Source organism: Coenobita brevimanus, chromosome 78 (genome assembly GCF_032717465.1).
Source record: "Coenobita brevimanus isolate Jiangsu-jjx chromosome 78, ASM3271746v2, whole genome shotgun sequence".
NCBI lineage: Eukaryota > Metazoa > Arthropoda > Malacostraca > Decapoda > Coenobitidae > Coenobita > Coenobita brevimanus.
The window spans coordinates 44967509-44986879 of NC_137031.1; the positions used below are offsets into that span (position 1 = coordinate 44967509).

The following is a 19371-nucleotide window of genomic DNA, read 5'->3' on the forward strand; positions in this document are numbered from 1 at the left end:
ATGAACACTTATGTACACTCCTGGGTGTGTATGTATGCAGGTAGGACACAGGTACAGCTTATATAAACAGATGAGTACCAAGTTACCGAATGACGATGAATATGATTACTATAAGAGAGAAAGACATATATCCCATACTGACACTTTCAGTTTCAACACCTAGATTTATATATATAGGTTTATTTATTTATATTCTTTGACAGTGGTGAGAGCTAGGGTAGACATTATGATATCGATATATGTATATATATATTTATATGCATATTCAGGTAAAAACAGATCTGGTCCGTCAGTACATTATAATTTCCGTAAAAAAACGATTAAGGAATTCTTATTAAAAAACGCAGTCACACTTACTTATAGCAAAAACATTTCGGAAATCCAGGGTCGTATTCTCGCCAGCTAAGGAGGCTTTGTGGCACCTCATCCTTACTTGCTTTGTCTTCACATGGCACGTTAATATTCACTTTTATTTCATTAACGCAGTCTATGTTGGTAGTAGGAAGAGAATATTAATCTGGCAAGGGGTGGTGTGTATGACAAACCTCAAAGGAAGGAGTGCTATATAGTCTTCTAAGCTAACGAGAGCACGAGCCCAAGAGTAAATTAGAATATATGCCTTAACTAGTGATATCTCCCGCCCGGCCCCGCTAGCTCTGGCATTCCAAAATCTTCTTGAAAGCCTTCCTGAACTCCGGGTTGAAGATGGTGTAGATGACGGGGTTGAGGAACGAATTCATGTAGCCGATCCAAGTTGTAAGAAGGAAGAGCTCCAGGCTTGGCTCCAGGGAATCGTTCTGCATCTTCTTCCCGATCGCCTTCATGATGTTGACGGTGAAGAAGGGCACCCAGCACACTAGGAACGCACCTATGGGGGTAGAAAGAGTGGGTGGCAGTGTTGAGTGTTTTAGTACTGAAAGCCATTTTAACACTGTTCACTGAGAGCCGTGTGCTTAAAACAGAGAGGGCAATGGGGTGGACATTCCCTTCGGTTCCTGTCGATAATTTCTCAAGTAATGGTGGCGATAGATATTGTCTGACCTTTCTGTATCTTTGTCCGCTATATTTTGTTATACATAATGGACGCTGATTGAATCTGTCTGTCACTGATCTTCCATAAATGATCGTCCAAACTCAATGGCTTCTTCACACCTTCGTGCACTCAGTTTTACCAGTACAGTCTTTTGCTTTCTCATTCCAGGAAAATCAAACTTAACATATTTCGCCTTCCTCCGTTCCTCCTTGTGCTTTAACGCCAAACCGTTTCATTATCAAGCTGCTTCACCGCCAAAGCCACTTGAACGCACGGGTATGTTGTAGGTCCAGTGCTCCTATCACGGTTTCCATGCTGGTAACTTGACTCTCAGCGTTAATAAAAAAACATTGTTGTTGGTGTATGCGTTTAATTACTTTAGTTCGGTGATCTTTTTCCGTATTCTTACTGATTTCAGATTTTATTCAAGTTACTAAACACCTCTCGTTCCGAAAGAATAAATAAAAGCGGTAGTTAACCCCATTAGTTTTAAAAAAATTTATATTCATCTTTTGGAGACAGCAAGAGTATGCAGTAAAACAGTACATCATCGCAGTGAAAAGGTAAGCTACGTTTCTGTGTAGTTGTGTCGCGCCCATAGCATGAAGCCATTATCTTCCGCCTCTCCTTTCCCATCCTGCCTAAAGTACTCTCACGATCTTTACTTCATCCCCGTCCCGTGACCCGTCTCGGTTCCTCTGTGAACTTGAGTATGGGAAGTGACTCGCGAAGGAATAATAGTCTTCACTCTCTGCGTAAAAAAAAAAAAAAAAATCACTTTCCCTGGAAGAGAGAGAGAGAGAGAGAGAGAGAGAGAGAGAGAGAGAGAGAGAGAGAGAGAATGGATTCTCCTTTTCTAATAGTCTTTAAATAAATTTATATATCAAGAACAGCTTCAGCGTCTTGAACCTTATCAGTAATAATAATAATAATAATAATAATAATAATAATAATAATTATATTTTTCGTCATTAGTCTACATAGAATTGTAAACAGACAACCAAGTACCTAATGCAGTACAAATAAGATTATCACCGTTGACAATAATCCAAGGTATACATTCTCTTATTCCTTCCATCTGCAGTCACATTACATATAGAGAGACAGCGTTCCTTACTTCATTCCTTGATGCGAATTACTCTTTTGTGTGTCCAACGTCCGATATCAGTTTGAAAAATGTTATTGACTTTAATTACCAAAACCCTGAGCAGTGACATATTATAAAAATGCGAAGTCAAATGTAAAGCTGAACTGGAGATATTTTGGGGATCAGTCGATAATGACCTCGTCCGTTGAGGTTAGTATTTATCACCATTGATACTGAATAGAGAGACTAAATTAACTCTTTCACTACGATGACACCAATTGAAAATATATATGCTTTTGTTACCTTCAGACTAAGGCTAAGAAATATTTTTAGAATTTTAGGCGTTAGATATAGCTTCATTAACTCGCCTCGTACAAGAAGTGTTTCCTAAGTTTCTTTAAATAAGCTGCAGGTAACAGTTATAACTTGAAAAAAAAAATATCATATTGAAGGGACCACCACCAAACTAACTGACTTGCTATGGAAATACCAGTGGAGTCAGAGAGAGAGAGATCTTACCCAGGACAATGGCGAGTGTCTTCGTGGCTTTTCTCTCCTTCTTGGCCGAAGATTTTTCCCTCTTCTTCTTACTGGCTTTGTTGACCTTGTAGATGGTGAAGCGGGCTGACGTTGCCTTCTTCTCCTTCTTCCCCAGTAGCTCTCCCCCCGCCCCTTCTTCGGCAGCCCCTCCCGTCCCTCCCACCGCCCCTCCTCCTCCAGTCGGGGTCGATCCGTTCCTTTTGGACTGGATCTGAAGAAGGAAAGACCAGGAGCCGTATTGATAAGGCTTCATCAGATTTAAGCTGAGTAAAATATCGCTTGCTTATGCTATGATCTTGATACGAGAAAAAGCTACCATACTCTTCCGGACCAGGGTGTATGTTGAGAGAGACAAACAGACAGACAGAGAGGGGGGGGGGGATTTCTGGTAATAAGTATCTGCTATGGAGACTTCGTTATCTTGATACTTGGCTAAAAAAAATTTATAAACGTGGGCCCTGTACAGTAAACATTCTCATACCTGTCTTTTAGCTTAGTTCAGGGACCATATTCATAACTTCTTAGCCTAGGTGTTTATAAGCATGCCTATTTGTACTTTTTCCTTCACTCATAGTACAACCAAGCTCCTCACAACCAAACTACAGTGGAGAGTTCAATTTAGTAACTCGACCAAACACATTTCTAACACCAATTCCCTGCTATGGAAATTAGTTTGGCTTAAAATTTGTTAAAGAGCTGCAATGAAAACAGTCCCAGGCATATTTAGCTTCAGGCTGTTACTTCATTTTGTGTTCTGTCTAAATCTGTTCCCTTATTTGAAATTTGTCTTTCAGTTTATTTTCCTGTTATTTTTCCTAACTAATATTTGTCATGGAAAATTAATGAATATTGCATCACTGTACTTAAGAGTATTTACAGTAAGAACTTAGTCATCAGATATCAGGGAATCGAGGAAGTGAGTGTTGCGCTATGGTTCTCTCTACATACCATTCATTCATCATCTAATCCAGTGTTGCGCCATGAGTAGCGTAGGAGCCCGTGGCTAGCCAAGTTGGTCCTGACATTTAAGATGAGAGTGCCAGCCTCACTCATCCCTGTGCGGCCTTACGTGAGCAATAAACCCCAGCCACACCTTGGATATAAACCATCTCCGGCTCAATCCTACTGGAGCGCCTTAATTGCCCACTAAACCACCAGGTGCCATAATTTGGTTATATGGTTATGCTACCACCCAGCGTACTAAATCGTTTCCTGGTGTACAGGAAACCATTTGGCCTATCATTCAGTGTAGAGTCATCCGTAGACAGAAAGAAGTGGAAAGAATGAAGGAAAGAAAGAAGAGGAAGGATGGAAAGAAAGATGGGAGAGAGGAAAGGGCAGGCACCCAAGAGCAGCACTACATCTAGTGAGTGGATGGTGAGCGCCCCCACCAGCCAACAACCTCTTCATATACTCATTTCATATAATGATCATGATAAGATCAAAACGAAGATTTGTACTGCATACTCGTACTTCGGAGTTTTCATCAGTACATATTGTAGCATAGAATCAACCCCTGAGGCAGTTCACAAAGGTATTTTGTTAGTTACTACTCCTGTCTCATGTCCTTGACCAACCTGACTTGTTCTTTAATCCTTTATCTCTGTACATAGTTTATCGTGACCTGCTCCTAATTCATATCTCTCTCTCTACGAGCCATATGCTTGAAACTTAAACTGTGAAGGGCAAGGTATGTTTCTAGTTTTCGCACATGACGAGGATAGATCATATATAACCTTTCTACATAACTGGTGATTTCATCATGCATTGAGCGTTCCCTTTGCTGTTACAGTTTTAAGCATACGATCATCTGACCCTACTTCACACCTAGGCCCGTATTCTCGTGAACTTTGGAGGTCTTCCAGCAGCTCTTCCTTTACCTTTATAATTTGCACAGTGCGCTTGAATTTCTTCTTTTTTTGCTATTGACATCTATTACCAGCGCAGATTGCATACTTAACGTGCAAGGCAATACTGACGAATCGTATACAGAAATAAACTAGTACAGAAGACATGCCAGGAAGCCTTCTTCACGAACAGTCCAGCCACTACTGTCTCTTGACTTAAACCCGCATTCTCGTCGGTTCAGAAGGCTCCCTTTCATCTCTTCCTTGTCACTATCTTATATTTTACCAATTCAAACTATGTCAGAATACGGATACTAAAATAACGTAAATGAAAATAGTAGTGGTTTGTATGCAAAATAAATCACTAAGGAAGAGGAACTAGAATGCCTCCTAAGACAACGGGAATACGGGAATTACCTTGACCTTCTTCTGCTTGACGAGTAGGGCTTGAGTGGGTGATGGTTCCTGCTGGCCCACCCCTCCCCGCACAGCCCCCTTCACCCCCTCCGCCGCACCGTTTCTCGTGGACTGCACAGACCCGACTGCCCCGGTTCCCTCAGATGACCTGGTGGGGTGAAGGCAAGTCATGGTTACAGCTTCCAAGTCAGACGTAGCGAAAATGTCGATAGATAAACAAATTTAGGAAGTAAATGAAGGAATGCTACAGTCTCGAGAAATATCGCCAACATGCTGACAAAATAATTAAAACATCGTTAGGTCTCATCGAAATTCAGCACTAAGTAAAGGTCAGTTACTGAGGGCCCGGTTCTAAAAAACGTAGGGCAAAGGAACAGGTAAAGATCCAATTTCTGGCAGTCATTTGTTTAACTTTTGGCGAGAGAAAAGTGTATTTGGTTACTCTTCCTCGCTGTTTAACGCGCTCTGAGATGTTGCTTACTGTCTAACCACACCTAATGCCCACAGCCGTCTCTTGCGTAACATTCAGAAACTGGGAGTATACCCTCTCACTTGAATAATACTGATGTTGCTGTCTGTGTTAGATTAGGTGGGAAGTATTGGATACTGGCGGAGGTGAGGGTTGTAGTGGCCGGGTGAGGATTATTATGGCTGGGTGAAGACTGTTCCCATGACTAGAATAGCAATGACGTTGTGAGGATAATAGTTGGCTGTAGTGGTAAGGTGAGAGAGTTTGTTGTTGAATGAATGAAACAGAGCAAATGTATTAGGAAGGAATTAATCTTGCGAGTAGAAAGGCAGAAGGGAGAGAGTTAGTTGACATCAATAGAAAAGTTGGATGGCTGAGTTAAAGACGAAACAAAAGCGGGAGTATTCATCCCCACCCAGTACGACAGCATCTTTTTAAAATGAAGTCTTGCTGCCCACAGTGTATTTGATTGGGCTTAGGGGAAATACTTCAGAATGGAGAGGCAATATATAACTTTCATTAACCCCTTCACTACAAGCTAACTCTTCTAAGTTGAGTAAAACTGTGAACAGCAACAGCAATAAACAAGACGTACTCCCACTGAAGGGATTTTCCATTTTCTCAGCTGAGGAAGATCGCCCAGTATGTGCATGAACACGAGAGAGTTGTTACGTAAGGCATGCACTTGGCCAAAAAGTAAAGGAGTGTGTACTGGATGGTATGGTGACAAAGCGAGAACAGGTTTTATCAGCGTCGATAGAAAAGATAGGAAAAATGGTTTTATATGGCAAAAAATGTGTTCAAAATTTAGGCAAGGTCAATGAGAAAGCGATTGAACTAGTGCAGGACAGAAGTGGATGGATATATGAGTTAAGATTCACAAGATCAAAGATGGACCCTTTTCTCCACTTTGCAGTCAGCAGAATGGACCCGCACCTCTGGTGTTTTTATTCGTAATGATGAAAGAATCCAAGACGTTGAATTCGCAGAAGCTGTCCCTTCCTCAAAAAGGTGAACAAAAGGGCAGTATAAAAATCCGTTCAGTTTGACACCTGGACATATTACGATTAAAAGTATTGAGGTTATAAACAGAGGATAAGAAATTGACCTCGAAAGATATTTGCGTAGGCGTTCAGTTGTATATTTCCTGACAGAGGAGGACATCAGCACAAGAGAGTTACTCCTGAGCGTGACATACTAAGATGAAGCTATTCAGAAAACTTGAATGGAGAATGAAATTGTTTATGACCCACATCATAAAACAGTCTTTTGCTAATTCTATCATTCTTATGTTGTCTATTTCCTTTGTGGCCCCTTCCAACATAACTTTAATACTGTGGAAACTGCTATGAAGATGATGATGATGGTGATCGTAATGATAATGATGACTGTAATGACGATTTCGATGATGCTGAAGATAACGATGTTAATGACGACAACGTTGACGACAGTGATGAAGTTCAGTCAGATCACGAATTCTCAGCTTCAGTCTGGCTTCCTGGGTACTATTTTGTCAGCGTTGGGGATACTTTTCGAACTAAGGGGATTAGATATAGCTGTTGACCCCTTCACTATAATGGGTCTCCCCGAATATGAATAAAGTCGTCTGGAGATAGCAAGATTATACCAACGGAATACGCTGCCTGATGCAAGTACTGTACATAATAATATAGCACTGGGTGATTTTGAAGAGGATGATTACGATAACAATGACGATGATGATTAAATCAGTACCAGATCATCTGCTGCTTACTCCTTCTCCGCCTTGAGCATACCCAGGTTAAAGTCCAACTGCTGCTGCTGCTGCTGCTGCTGATGATGATGATGATAATGATGACAATGAGGTAAAATGGAGACGATGAAGATAGTGATGATGATTATTATGACGAAGAAAAATTTAAAAGACGATTATTAGGATGAAAATACAATGATAATGATGAAGACTTACTCCCTCTCCTCCTTGAGCGGCGCAAGGTTGAGGTCCTGCGTCCTGGGGTTGCTGATGATGTGACAGTTCTCAGCCCCCGCCAGCACCACCCCGGCACCGTCCTCGCCGTCGTCCTCGTCCTCGTCCTGCGGGCATCAATTTGGACGATCGTTAAGGGATACATGGCCGTTTTGCGGTGCCTTTCAAGATTTCCGAACATCTCTTCCCCTACAGTTGGATAGTGTTGTGTATGGTAGATGCAAATTAAGTCAGTATTAAAATGATACAAGTAAATGGAAGAGAATATGAAGGTGCAATATACAAAATATATCTCTGCTGAAGAAGTTCTAAGAAGCACTAACTAACTAGAGGATGATCAAAAGAGACAAGGGAAAATAAGTGAGCAACAGTAGTATTACTCCGTCTTTATGAGGGGACCTTCCTAAAAAAAAGAAAAAAAAATCGTCTGGTGTTACCAAGATGTAGTTAATGAGAACATAAGTACTGTACTAGACAGCTACGGGAGCACATTCCCTAATATGGGATTCGCTGAAGTGTATGGGAGTGGAGCATCTCATTTCCTAAAACCCTTTAGGAGTGGCTGATGCACAGAGCTGCTCTTAGCTTTGATTCCATATAAAGCGTCAATCTATTGGCGTTGTTAATTGAGACAAATTCTAAACGCTTAACTAAGAAAGATTATATTTAAGATGAATTAATTCTGTTGATATCAATAATGTCTAACTGGGACTAGAATTAATAGAAATGATGAATATCGAAAATAATGGATGGGAAAGAGAGATAACAGCGAACGAGAAATACGAGTGCGATTAATCTCGTGATTACTGAGAACACGTAGGAGTCGCAGTGCCAGATTAAGGTATCGCTAACATAGATGCATATCATCAATTTAATACAGAGTGAATCTGCTTATTGATAGTACTTTGCCATCGTTAATGAAGTAATATGATAACAAACAAAGCATGCAGCGTCGTTTTAGGTAACATGGAAAAAATCACTTGTAATGGACACTAAGATGATCATTCCGTCTAGTGGGGTAATTAATAACCACCATCGAATTCGAGTAAGCTTCATCTAACCAAGTGATACATACTGTACTTCATTTTAGAATTTCAACAACAGAATAGCAACGAATTTTAACCCCTCTGTCTAATGGTTAGTGATAGTCTTGTATAGTGTATTCCCTATTACGCAGTGTATATGAACCTCAACATTTTACACTGAAACTCTCCTAGACCTGCGTGTGCCACATTGGATATCCTGGCATATAAATTACAGACGGACCGTGAAATCAGTAATTTTGGGTGAAATAAGGTTTTCCCATCTTAGTTCATGTTAGGTCGGGTGGACATGCTGTTTAAGTTACGAGTTCATGATGTGCATTCTTGTTTATTTTTCAGAGAACACCTTGTGGTCTCGGTTCTTTCGGTGAATGGCTGATCTCTCTCTCTCTCTCTCTCTCTCTCTCTCTCTGGGGACAGGGTGGCTCAGTGGTAGAGCGCCTGACTCAAAACCGAAGGGTAGCGAATTCGCGCCTTTCCCGGGTAGCGGCCCTGCTGGGGTAGGTAACGCACTCCCGCCACCTAGCGGGGCTATAATATGATCGATCAGGGTCTAGCTCGGTGAACATTTCTGTCTGTCTGTCTCTCTCTCTCTCTCTCTCTCTCTCTCTCTCTCTCTCTCTCTCTCTATATATATATATATATATATATATATATGGTAGGTGTATATGTTTTTTTTCGCAGCAGTGTGTATGCTGTTTCCCTGCTTTGTTGAATTAATCAATCATTCCAAGTAAAATGCGAAGCAAATAGGTTACAGCACATTCAGTGAGGAGTGCAAGAGTATAAAAAATATCAGTGAAGCAGGAAGGGGAAGGTGAGGATGAACAGAAGAGAAGAGAGAGTGACAGCTGACGAAGAAAGAGAGAGGGGATGAGGAGGAAAGAATAAGGGAAGCAAAGAGAGGAGAAAAGATCACAAGGAATGAGGGTATGAAAGGGATGAGAAGAAAGGGAGGAGGGGAGAGGAGGAGGGAGAAGGGAAGATTAGGAAGGCAGTCTGGGAATCACTTGCCGGGCTTCTTCTCCTGATTACCTGGAAGGAAGGACCGAGGGAAGGAGAAATGGAGGGAGGGAGGGAGGAAAGTCGAAAAGTAGAGAGAGAATATCAATGCATTACAGGGAAGGTGAGAAGCCCAAAGGAAGATGAGAAGTAAAGACAGGATGTGGACCTTGTATTCTGTGTGTGTGTGTGTGTGTGTGTGTGTGTGTGTGTGTGTGTGTGTGTGTGTGTGTGTGATGTCATCATTCTACTCTTTTTCGTAACTAAGTTTTCTCACATGTCCTTTCTCTCCCAAATCCTAATCCGTTAGTCGTCATCATTATCTTTTTCCTGATCCTTTTTCCAAATTCATTAATCTCGACAACACTCCCATCTGCTCCAATTTCTCACCCTCTAGCTAGGACGTGCTACTCTCAAGTCTCGAATCCCCCTCCTCACTTAGCCAAATTTCCTGTCTACTTACCCCAACTTCCCAAAGACTTACTCGTATTTCCCTACCAACCATTCCCGACTTCCTGACGTATCCCTGACATCCCGTACGCTACCCGTGACTTCCCACCGTCTTACCTTAACTTCCGCCCACCATTCCGAACTTCGTGTCTTACTCCCAACGTTCTCACCGTGAGCCTCGACTTCCCACCCACTTATTTCGATTTCCCCACCCACTTGCTTCGATTTTCTACCCACTTAATCCAATTTCCCACCCACTTGCCCCGACTTGCAACTCTGTCCATCCGTCCAAGTGGCTGTTGCTGGTATTGTTTATTTTGTTTTCTCCTACAACCTGACTGTCCCTGGTATTGTACAGGGACTTTTCGTCTGGTATCGTTCAGTCTCGCCAGTTAAGTGATTTGCAGATATTGCTGGTGATCTTATCCCCTTCGACCAAGTGATTGTTGCTGGTACTGTTCAGTCTGTGTTTCTGGTATCGTTCCGTCCGTCCACTCACCTGACTGGTAATGTTATGGATATTTTTATGCCCGTGCACCCAACTGACTGTTTTATATGTCTGACTCTGGTATTGTGCTCTGTCTCTCTACCCCTCTGATTGTTGCTCTCTGTGTTTCTGGTATTGTTCAGTCTGTCCACCCACCTGACTATTTTTTAGTGTCTGGTATTATTCAGAGTCTCCCACCTGTCGTCCTGGTGTTGTTGCCTCACTGTTGCCGGTGATATTATGTCTTTGGTGCTGGTATTGCTAAATGGTTTTTGTATCGTTCAGTCTGTGTGTTGCTGGTGTTTGTCCCTCTTCAGACCTGACTGTAGCTAATATTATTAAATCTCTTTTATTGATATTGCCAGATCTCTTCCTGGTATTATTAAGTCTCAGTTGCAGATATATTAACCTCCATTGATGGTATTAGTTTCTCCACCCACCTGACTGTTGCTGGTGTTGTTGGTGTTCTTGTCCTCGTCTACCAGCGCCGTGGACTTGGTTGGTGGCTGGTGTGTGGGGTCTGAGCCAAGCGTGGTCTCGGCCAGCACCCGCGTCGTGGCCACGTTCTCAATCACACTGCCAGCCTTGATCTCGCTCACCTTGGGTTTCTTCTTCCGCGCTCTTTCTTTTAGCGCCTGCCGAGAGGAGAAAGGTTTCATCACATATCATCACTTGTATAGCTGTCACCCAGCAACATGATATTCATCGTATATCATCATTTGTATCGTTATCATCACCTTCAGCTTTTATAGCATCCGGCAACATGGGACAAGTTCCTTATCATCATCAGTACGATTATCAATGCCCTTTCTCTTATAATTCGTGTTACTAAATGATGGGTCTAGAACAAAGAATGGAAGCAGCGCTAGGGGCTAATGATAGACTTTATTCGCCATTGTGGGTTATTCATCATTCAAGACTCTGAATTTATAACTCCATAGTATCGGCTCTGTATTCTTTGTAAACTAAAACATTAGGAGATAATAATAAATTCGACAGAGTACTGCATGTTAAGGAAGGGCATGGACTCAGCTTTTTAAGATTTAAGTGTTCTGCAGTGGATCTATTTAATACCATAAGTTAGGAAGGAAAACTGAGAATACACTAATTAATTTTATCTTATTTATTTGTGTTTATACCGATTCACGAGGCCAGCATAATGAGCCATACATACGTCACATTAAAACTACCCTTACTTGAATATCCTGCGGTAGAGGTATTAAAACTACCCTTACCTTGAATATCCTGCAGTAGAGGTAGATCATGGCTATGCAGGGGATGTAGAAGGAGGATATGGACGAGTAGATAATAAAGTCGGCGTTGTGGAAGTCGCACTCCCCCTCAGGCGCGCCCTTGTGTGTGTACTGATACCACTGGTTGACGAAGAACACCGGGCTTCCTATGGCCGCCGACACCACCCAGATGATTGCGATAGTCAGTACGATACGCTTGTTGTTCTTGGAGTGTGCGTACTTGATCGGCTGCGTTACGGCGATATACCTGTGAGGGAGAGAAAGAGGGAGTGTCGGGGTTTAAGTTAGAGATTCTTGCGTTACCAGGTGGGGTATGTAGGACTGTGATGATAAGTAGGAGAAGTTAGGTTCGTTACTTCTGTAGCGCGCGCAGTTAATGGGATGCATTGCTGAGAGAGAAAGAGAGAGAGAGAGAGAGAGAGATTTTATGGATTAAACGGAAGCAATGACAGTTGTTACTTAAGCTGGTGTGTTTGTTACTGCGAAAATCCTGTGTAAGGGAGAATTTTCAGAGATTATGTGGCAGGTCGATGTTATTTGATGAGAAGAGCTACTGTGCTTTATTAGGGACAAGGAGGTGACTGTTACATTACTCAGTATTACTGGGTTGTCTTTTAGAGAGTATATTCTGTAGGTCGTCTTGCAATTATTGTATTATCCATTATAAGAAGTGTCTTATATATATATATATATATATATATATATATATATATATATATATATATATATATATATATATATATAATCTCATCAGCCGTTTGAGTGTCCACTGCAGGACCGGCCTATCCCTACAGAAGTGGGGACGATACAACCAATGTATCTCTACCAAGTGGCTTAGGCTGTCTAGTAGAGATTGTATGTATGGTGAGAAGTGCTTGTAAGTGTAATTGTAGTGTTGGAGTGGCTTTGGATGTGTGTGTAGTCTGTGGACCAAGTGTAATCAGCCCGAGCAAGCCGACTGGGTGCAAGCATACTTTATAGTATGCGACACTGGTTCAACCACAGCATCCCTTGTGTCCGCCAATGCAGTACGTGGCCAGAAGAACGCTCCCAAAGTTTATTACTCTGGCAGGGCGCGAACCCTCGTTCTTCAGTGTACGAACACGCCACTTTACCACTGTACCACAGAGGCTCCATATATATATATAGGGTATGTTCATTTATGTGAAATAAAGGAACTCTAATGCAGGTTGAAAAAGTAATGATTTCAAGTGACATATTGATTAAGTTCAGTAGCCTTAACTCGCTTATGACGAAAGGGGATTCAGTAGTGGTGAGAAATGTGACTTTTGTGAAAATGGGAAAGTGGCAAAGTGAGCAAGGTGGGTGACAGTGGTTGGCAGGGTCAATTAGCTGTTACTGAAGCAAGGCGGGGCGCGGCGCTCCTCCCCAACCACTATGATGAACACAGCCACCCACACGAGAGAGAGAGAGAGAGAGAGAGAGAGAGAGAGAGAGAGAGAGAGAGAGAGCGGAGAAGGGGAGGGAGGAGGATGAAGGAGGAAGGTAAGGATGGGAGGAAAGAGGAGGTGCAGGGGAGAAGAGACGACCTTAAAATATTAGTGAAGTGGGTGTGGGTGCAATGGAGTGGATAGGATATTGAAAGAATAGTGAAGGTTGGGTTTGAGGAGAGGAGAGGAGAGAGAACTTGAAAGAATAATGAAGGAAAACGGGGGCAAGGAGAAAGGAAAAAAATAAAACCTGAAAGAGGTCGATGGAGGGGAGAGAAGTGGAACCTGAAAGAATGATATTGCGGTGGAGGGGCTTCAAAGTGAACTGGAAGGAACTTTGAATGTGGAGTGAGTGGAGGAGAGAGAAATTCAGGGAATGATTAGGGACATGTAGAGGAAAATGAGTTGAAAGGACTAGAAAAAGACATGAAAGGCGTAGGCAGGAAAAAAGAAAGTGGTTGAGATGAGGAAAGAAAAGAGGAATTTGAAGGTACAAGAATGTAAGAAGAGGTGGATTGAAGAAAGATGAAATGTAAGACTGCTGAATTAGGAGAGGATAGAAGTGGAAGTTGCTGGAAAGAAGTCAAGAGAAAAATCGAAGGTGTCGGCAAGAGGGGAGGCGGGAAAGAGAAAGAAGGGGCAATGGGAAGGAGGCAGGATAGTAAAAGCAGAAGGCACAGAGAAACAGCAAGGGGGTAGAAGGAGGGAAACAGGTAATGGAAGGCCAGGGAAGAAAAATGGGTGAAGTAAACCGGGTATGAAGGGGGGATTGGCAAGTGAGAATAAGAGGTAAGAATGTGAGAGTAGGGAGGTGTGGGGACTGAAATGATTGAGTGTGGAAAGGAAAGGATGTGGGGAAAGGAAGGAAGCGGTGTTGGGAGAGGAGGAAAGGGTATGGACAAAGGAGAAAAGATTGTGGGGAAGGGGAAGAAATGATATTGGGATGGGGTGGAGAAGGTGTGGGGAAAAGTAGGAAGGATGAGGAGAGAACAGGGATGTTAGGGAATGGGTGACGTGGCAAGAGTACATAGGAGAAAAATAAGAGAGACATAAGATAACAGACTGGAGGCTATATACCTCTTCAGTGTTAAGATAGATAATAATCATCATCATCATTATCATCATCATCGTAATTGTAGCTCTATTTTCCATTTATAATGAAGATGGATGTGTATCTTTGGAAGTAGATCTCATTACATTTGGTAATTAGGATGATTTTATAACACATTCGTTGAACAGTGCTTGCATCAGTAAACTTACTGACACTGAAAATTTTCTTGTATGTATAAATGAGAGAGAGAGTGAGAGAGAGAGAGAGAGAAAGAGAGAGAGAGAAAGAGAGAGAGAGAGAGAGAGAGAGAGAGAGAGAGAGAGAACTGAAGTCGTGGAAGCAGATAAGATTAACGAGTATCAGGTGAGCACTAACCTGTCTATACTAATGGCGACGAGGTTGAAGATGGATGAGGTGGAACAGACGACATCCATTGCAATATAGACATCGCACGCCACGGGTCCCAGTCCGCCCATCATCTGCGGGGAGAAAGGGGGCCAGGTGTTAGCGTTGGCTTCTTGTACGTCCTGTATTTGCATCTTAGTTTAAAGGCTGCACTGGCATAGGAGATTTCGTGACACTGTTTCCGTAGTGATTTATTTTGCACCTTAACCCCACCACTGTGTTGACGTATAGTTTATTTTTTTTTTCTTGGCATGACTAAACGATTTTATTCATCTTAGCAAAGACATCTATTAGAGATGTTAATGAAGATTATTTTTAACCCATATAGTAGGAACAGTTCTTTCCCAAGGGCAGTTTAAGCTTGTGAAGGTAGGAAGAGTAGAGCAGAATGTACGTAAGCTTAGTGAAATGGTGAAGTGATGTTTTATTGTTGGCCGATAATATTTCATGCAGTTCTTCCTGAGCGATTTATTTTGCACAGAACATGTTGATATCCTCCTACACCCGACTGATGGAATCTGGTATGATATTAAATAACATTTAACTAGTATACAAGAAACTGTTAAAGGACATATGTGCAAGTAAAATCGCAGAGTAAATGTTATGCTTACTCCTTCACCAGACAGATTACAGTCCTTTATAATAGTCATATAAGGAAGACCTTTACGGGCAGCTGAAAGGAAGATTTTATATCATTCGCTCATTTTGGAAAGTCTCTTTTAAGCCTAATAGTATAATATCACAGAACAAAGAGTTTACACATAAAAAGATGTCATCATACTGAATGCATCAAACTGTTTATATAGAAAGGAAATGATATCTTTATTCAGATGATGTACTGCAAATTTCTTATTACCATCTCAAAGATAATATATATATATATATATATATATATATATATATATATATATATATATATATATATATATATATTTTCCTTTCATTGGTGAGGTTATATTTTCCTCATTAATCCTCTTACTTCTGAGGTTCTTCCAAAGTTAAATATATTAGCCAGTCAGTAGCAATAAAGAATAAAAATACGTCCTCGGGCCGGAGTGGTTAATCCAGCGAAGCTATTGTGCCTCTGTTGGCGCGAGGGACAGGCTTGGGGGAATTGATCTATTAGCGTGGCTACTCGCAGGGGAGGCGGAGAAATAACACTGTAAGAAATATATTAAAGCAGACGTGGTTTTTGTTACTGTAATCCTTTCTCTCTCTCTGTATTAATACTTTTCTGCCTCTTTCTGTAATCCGTTTTATGTCTGTCTCTGGCTTTGCTTCCCTCACTCTATTCGCACCCTTTCTCTTTCCTCCGTCTCCTCTCCTTCATGGCCCGTCCCCCCCTCATCCCGTGATGCCACAAGTAATCGTTTGTCCTCACTTTCAACCCTCCCCACTCTTCTCCACCCGCTGCCCCAGCTCCCCATCTTCCCCCACCCTTTCACTTCCCATCTTGCAGTCCCTCCTGAGACCGCATTCTCGTGAACTTAACCCCATAATTCTGTTGGAGTAAATTATATCCTGGCCTTGTTCTAACTTGACTATTTTGTTTAACTTAGAGCAGACTTTTTGAACATTCTCGAGACTATTTTTATTTAACTTTGATGAGACTTCCTGAACTTTCTCCAGACCCGACTATTTAATTTAATTCAGGTGAGGCGTTTTGAAGGAGCTCTTGTTTAATTTAGCTTAGGCAAGACTTTCTGAACTATCTACTGACTATTAAATGTAACTTAGGTGAGATATTAAAAAAATATTCCAGACTATTTCATTTAACTTTGGAGAGAACTTTTGAGCTGGAGGGTTTAGATATCGTCTTGATTAACCTGTTCCATAGCGGTCGGAAAAAAAGATAAGTCTTAATAATGATGCTAATTTTAATAATAAAATAGTAATGATAATAATAATGATGATGATAATAATAATAATAATAATCATAATAATAATAATAATAATAATAATGGTAATAAATACTTCCACGAAATGAAGTAGTTAATCCTGTCGCTGTAGTGTATTTAATCAAATTAATATTAGAATATTTCTTTGGTATTCATTGAAACAAGAGTTATGGATACTAGAGTGGGGACTGTGATAAACGGTGAAAAATGCACTTGTTACATCTATTGCATGGAGACCGATCTGTTTTGCCTGCTAATAGTGAACGGAATATTTGAAGAATGATAGGAAAGTTTAGATTTTGGAATTAGATTTACGTACGAAAAAATATATACTTGCTGTGAAGACAAGTTACTGACAGTGTGATGTACTGGTGAATGGGAGGGAGCTTGAACTGGTGGTATTTAAGTACTTCACTTCGCTGACAGAAAAACATACGAACGCCCTTTCATACGAAATATTAAAAAAAAGAAATCCATTTGAGAGTATCCATTAATACAAGTCACTTTTCCTGTATGGCATTTTCTTCACAAATTAAATTTAAGGGGGATAATTATGATTCATGGCGCAAAGTTCGACAATTAAAAATGAATTACGATTCTGATTCTGTTGTAGGGTCCTTAACTATGACAAGAAAAGTATCCAAGCTTGGCCGGGTGAAGACCATAGTACAGTACTGCCTTACTTGAATAGGTTCGGTCCCGTTGGGCCTGGTTTGTATAATGTATATAAATGACATTTCGAACCATTCAAAGGTGAGCATCCAAGAAAAGTGCTTTTCCAGATTGACATGTTCTTAAATATTGAAATCAAGGCCAAGATCTGGCAAAACTTGAGATCTTGAACGTCTGTTTTCTTTTAAATTAGTCGTTTTAGTGACTCAGTCATAACCACTGCAATTTCCCATTACTGGTAAGATGATCTGCGTGGAGCAACAGCGCTATAACAAGCGACTTAAGATGGAAATAGATATCAGAATCGATCGACTCGCAAGAAAGACCAAATCAAATCTGAACGTGAAAAACTGAGAACGAATTTTCTAAAATTTACGGATAAATGAAGAGAGTCTCGAAGCAGTTAGATGATTTCACACTTTTTTCACCTACTCATCAGTGCGTGTCCTATCTTCCACCTTTACCTCCTTTCCTTCGCCCCGTCCTCTCATGCGTCACTCCTCCTTTAACTCTCCTCCCCTTCCTTTACCCCGTCCTCTCATGCGCCTCTCCTCCTTTTCTTCCCAATCCCTTAATTTCATGACCAGTCTTTTTAGTTTTACGTCCTTTCCCTTTCCTTTCCTCTCACAGTTACTACCGCCTCTTCCTTATCGACCATTAAGCGCTCAGTCCGATGACATATTCTCATTTCTAACACCAAACGAATTAAATTTAGGGGAGACCTCTTGTGGTGAAGGGGGTGATGAATGCTGTATCTAACCTCTCCAGTCAATAAAGTTTCGCAAAATATAATATGTTCTGGTTACTGCAAGAAGAAACTAGAAGAAATTTTTACCAAATGGGTTACTGCAGTTCTCATTTTCCATATCGACACTCTTTGCCAGATTTTCTCTCTCCTTCATTCTTCTCATGTTTTGCACTTTTCCCTTCCCCTTTCCCTGTCTGTTTGTCATTCCACTTGTATGCCTTTTTCCTCTCTTGCATTCCGTCCCTCTCCTTCCCAACCTCCTTTACCTCTCCTTCCTTTCCTACATGGCCCAAGTCTCCGTTTTCCCCTCCTTCCCCTTCCCTGTCTCATTTTTCCAATCTTACCCTCTTTTCCTTTCCTGTTCTTCCTTTTTATCCCAAATATGTTCACACTTACTTCGCTTCTCTGCCCTTCCCTTTCTCCTCCTCTCTTTCCTGTCATACCCCAGCTCCTCCTTTTCCCCCTCTTTTCCCACTTCCCTCTTTTACCTCCTATCCTTCCTCTCATCCCCTGTCTTCCCACACGTACTTCCTATCCTCATCCATTTTCTCCTCCTTCCGTTCCTGTCATTCCCCAACTCCTTTTACCCCCTCTTTTCCCACTTCCCTCTCTTACCTCCTTTTCCTCTCGTATCCTTCCTCTCATCCTTGGTCCGATCTAATTACTCTGCCAAGCTAACACACCACCAGCAACAGACAACAAAAGGACCATTGTTGCCAGCGTAAACAGACGAGGCAGAGAGAGGCATTACGCCCTGACATGCTCCGAAAGATGCAACTCTAATGCCCTAGATAGTTCATATAAGCATGCAGTTACCGGAGAAAGAGGGAAAATTAAGGAGCGAAAAGAAGGGAGAAGAACCCAGTGAGACAACCAGGATAAATTACAGTAATAAAGGAAACAAAACTAGGGAAAAATAAGACTATATTGGAAAGAAACCAAAGACTTAAAATGGAGAAAAACAAGGGCGGAAAAACATACCGAGAAATCAGGCGGGGAAAAGAAGAGGACTCAAGGACACAGAAATAAGAAACTAAACGTAGGAGAGACACAAAGGAAAATCTAATGAGGGAGCGTAAACAGAGGTGGGCGAGAGAGAGAGAGGCACTAGACCTTGACAAGTTCCTGAAAATGCAACCCTAATGACACGAGGCAGTGGATATTAGGGAGCAGGGGAAGTATTAAGAGAGAGAGAGAACTGGGGTGAAAATACGGGGGAGAGAAAGAAAGGAAGTAAAATTAAAGGCAGGAAAGAAAAAAAGAAAGAATCAAGGAGAAAAGGTGAATGGCAAGTGAAACGACCAACCGACTGAAAAAAGAAAAACATGGAAAGCGAGAACGAAAAAGTAAACAGAAAAATGCGAAGATATAGTGGTATAGGAAAGGCAATAGTAATGACATAATACAGCAGTACTAGTGAAGGAATGTAGCTGTGGTAATGAGGTGGTAAAGCCGCAGTAGTGAGGAATACAGCCGGAGATATAAAGGAATACAGGCACATTATTAAGGGAATATAGCAACGGCAGTGGGATAATGCAGTAACAGTTATATC

At 41.4% G+C, this 19371-nt stretch overlaps 1 protein-coding gene across 1 annotated transcript; it reads right to left on the reverse strand.

Annotated features, from left to right (window-relative positions):
• Positions 1-211: 211 nt before the first annotated feature.
• Dop2R (dopamine D2-like receptor) lies at positions 212-14635 on the reverse strand. Its single transcript, XM_080279471.1, has 7 exons — positions 14472-14635; positions 11577-11841; positions 10782-10976; positions 7342-7466; positions 4925-5072; positions 2640-2871; positions 212-868 (listed from the first exon to the last, which is right to left on the reverse strand). The coding sequence occupies exons 1-7, from the start codon at positions 14633-14635 to the stop codon at positions 651-653; spliced, it is 1347 nt and encodes a 448-aa protein (XP_080135597.1). The 3' UTR covers positions 212-650.
• Between the last annotated feature and the right edge of the window lie 4736 nt (positions 14636-19371).

Bases quoted from the DNA above. Each gene is read 5' to 3' on its own strand.
- Dop2R (XM_080279471.1), bottom strand. From the start codon at position 14,635: ATGCAAATACAGGACGTACAAGAAGCCAACGCTAACACCTGGCCCCCT. The intron at 10,977-11,576 runs GTAAGGGTAGTT...TCCTCTCGGCAG, and splicing joins TCTACTGCAGGATATTCAAG to GCGCTAAAAGAAAGAGCGCG. The intron at 2,872-4,924 runs GTAATTCCCGTA...TTCCTTCTTCAG, and splicing joins TCAAGCAGAAGAAGGTCAAG to ATCCAGTCCAAAAGGAACGG.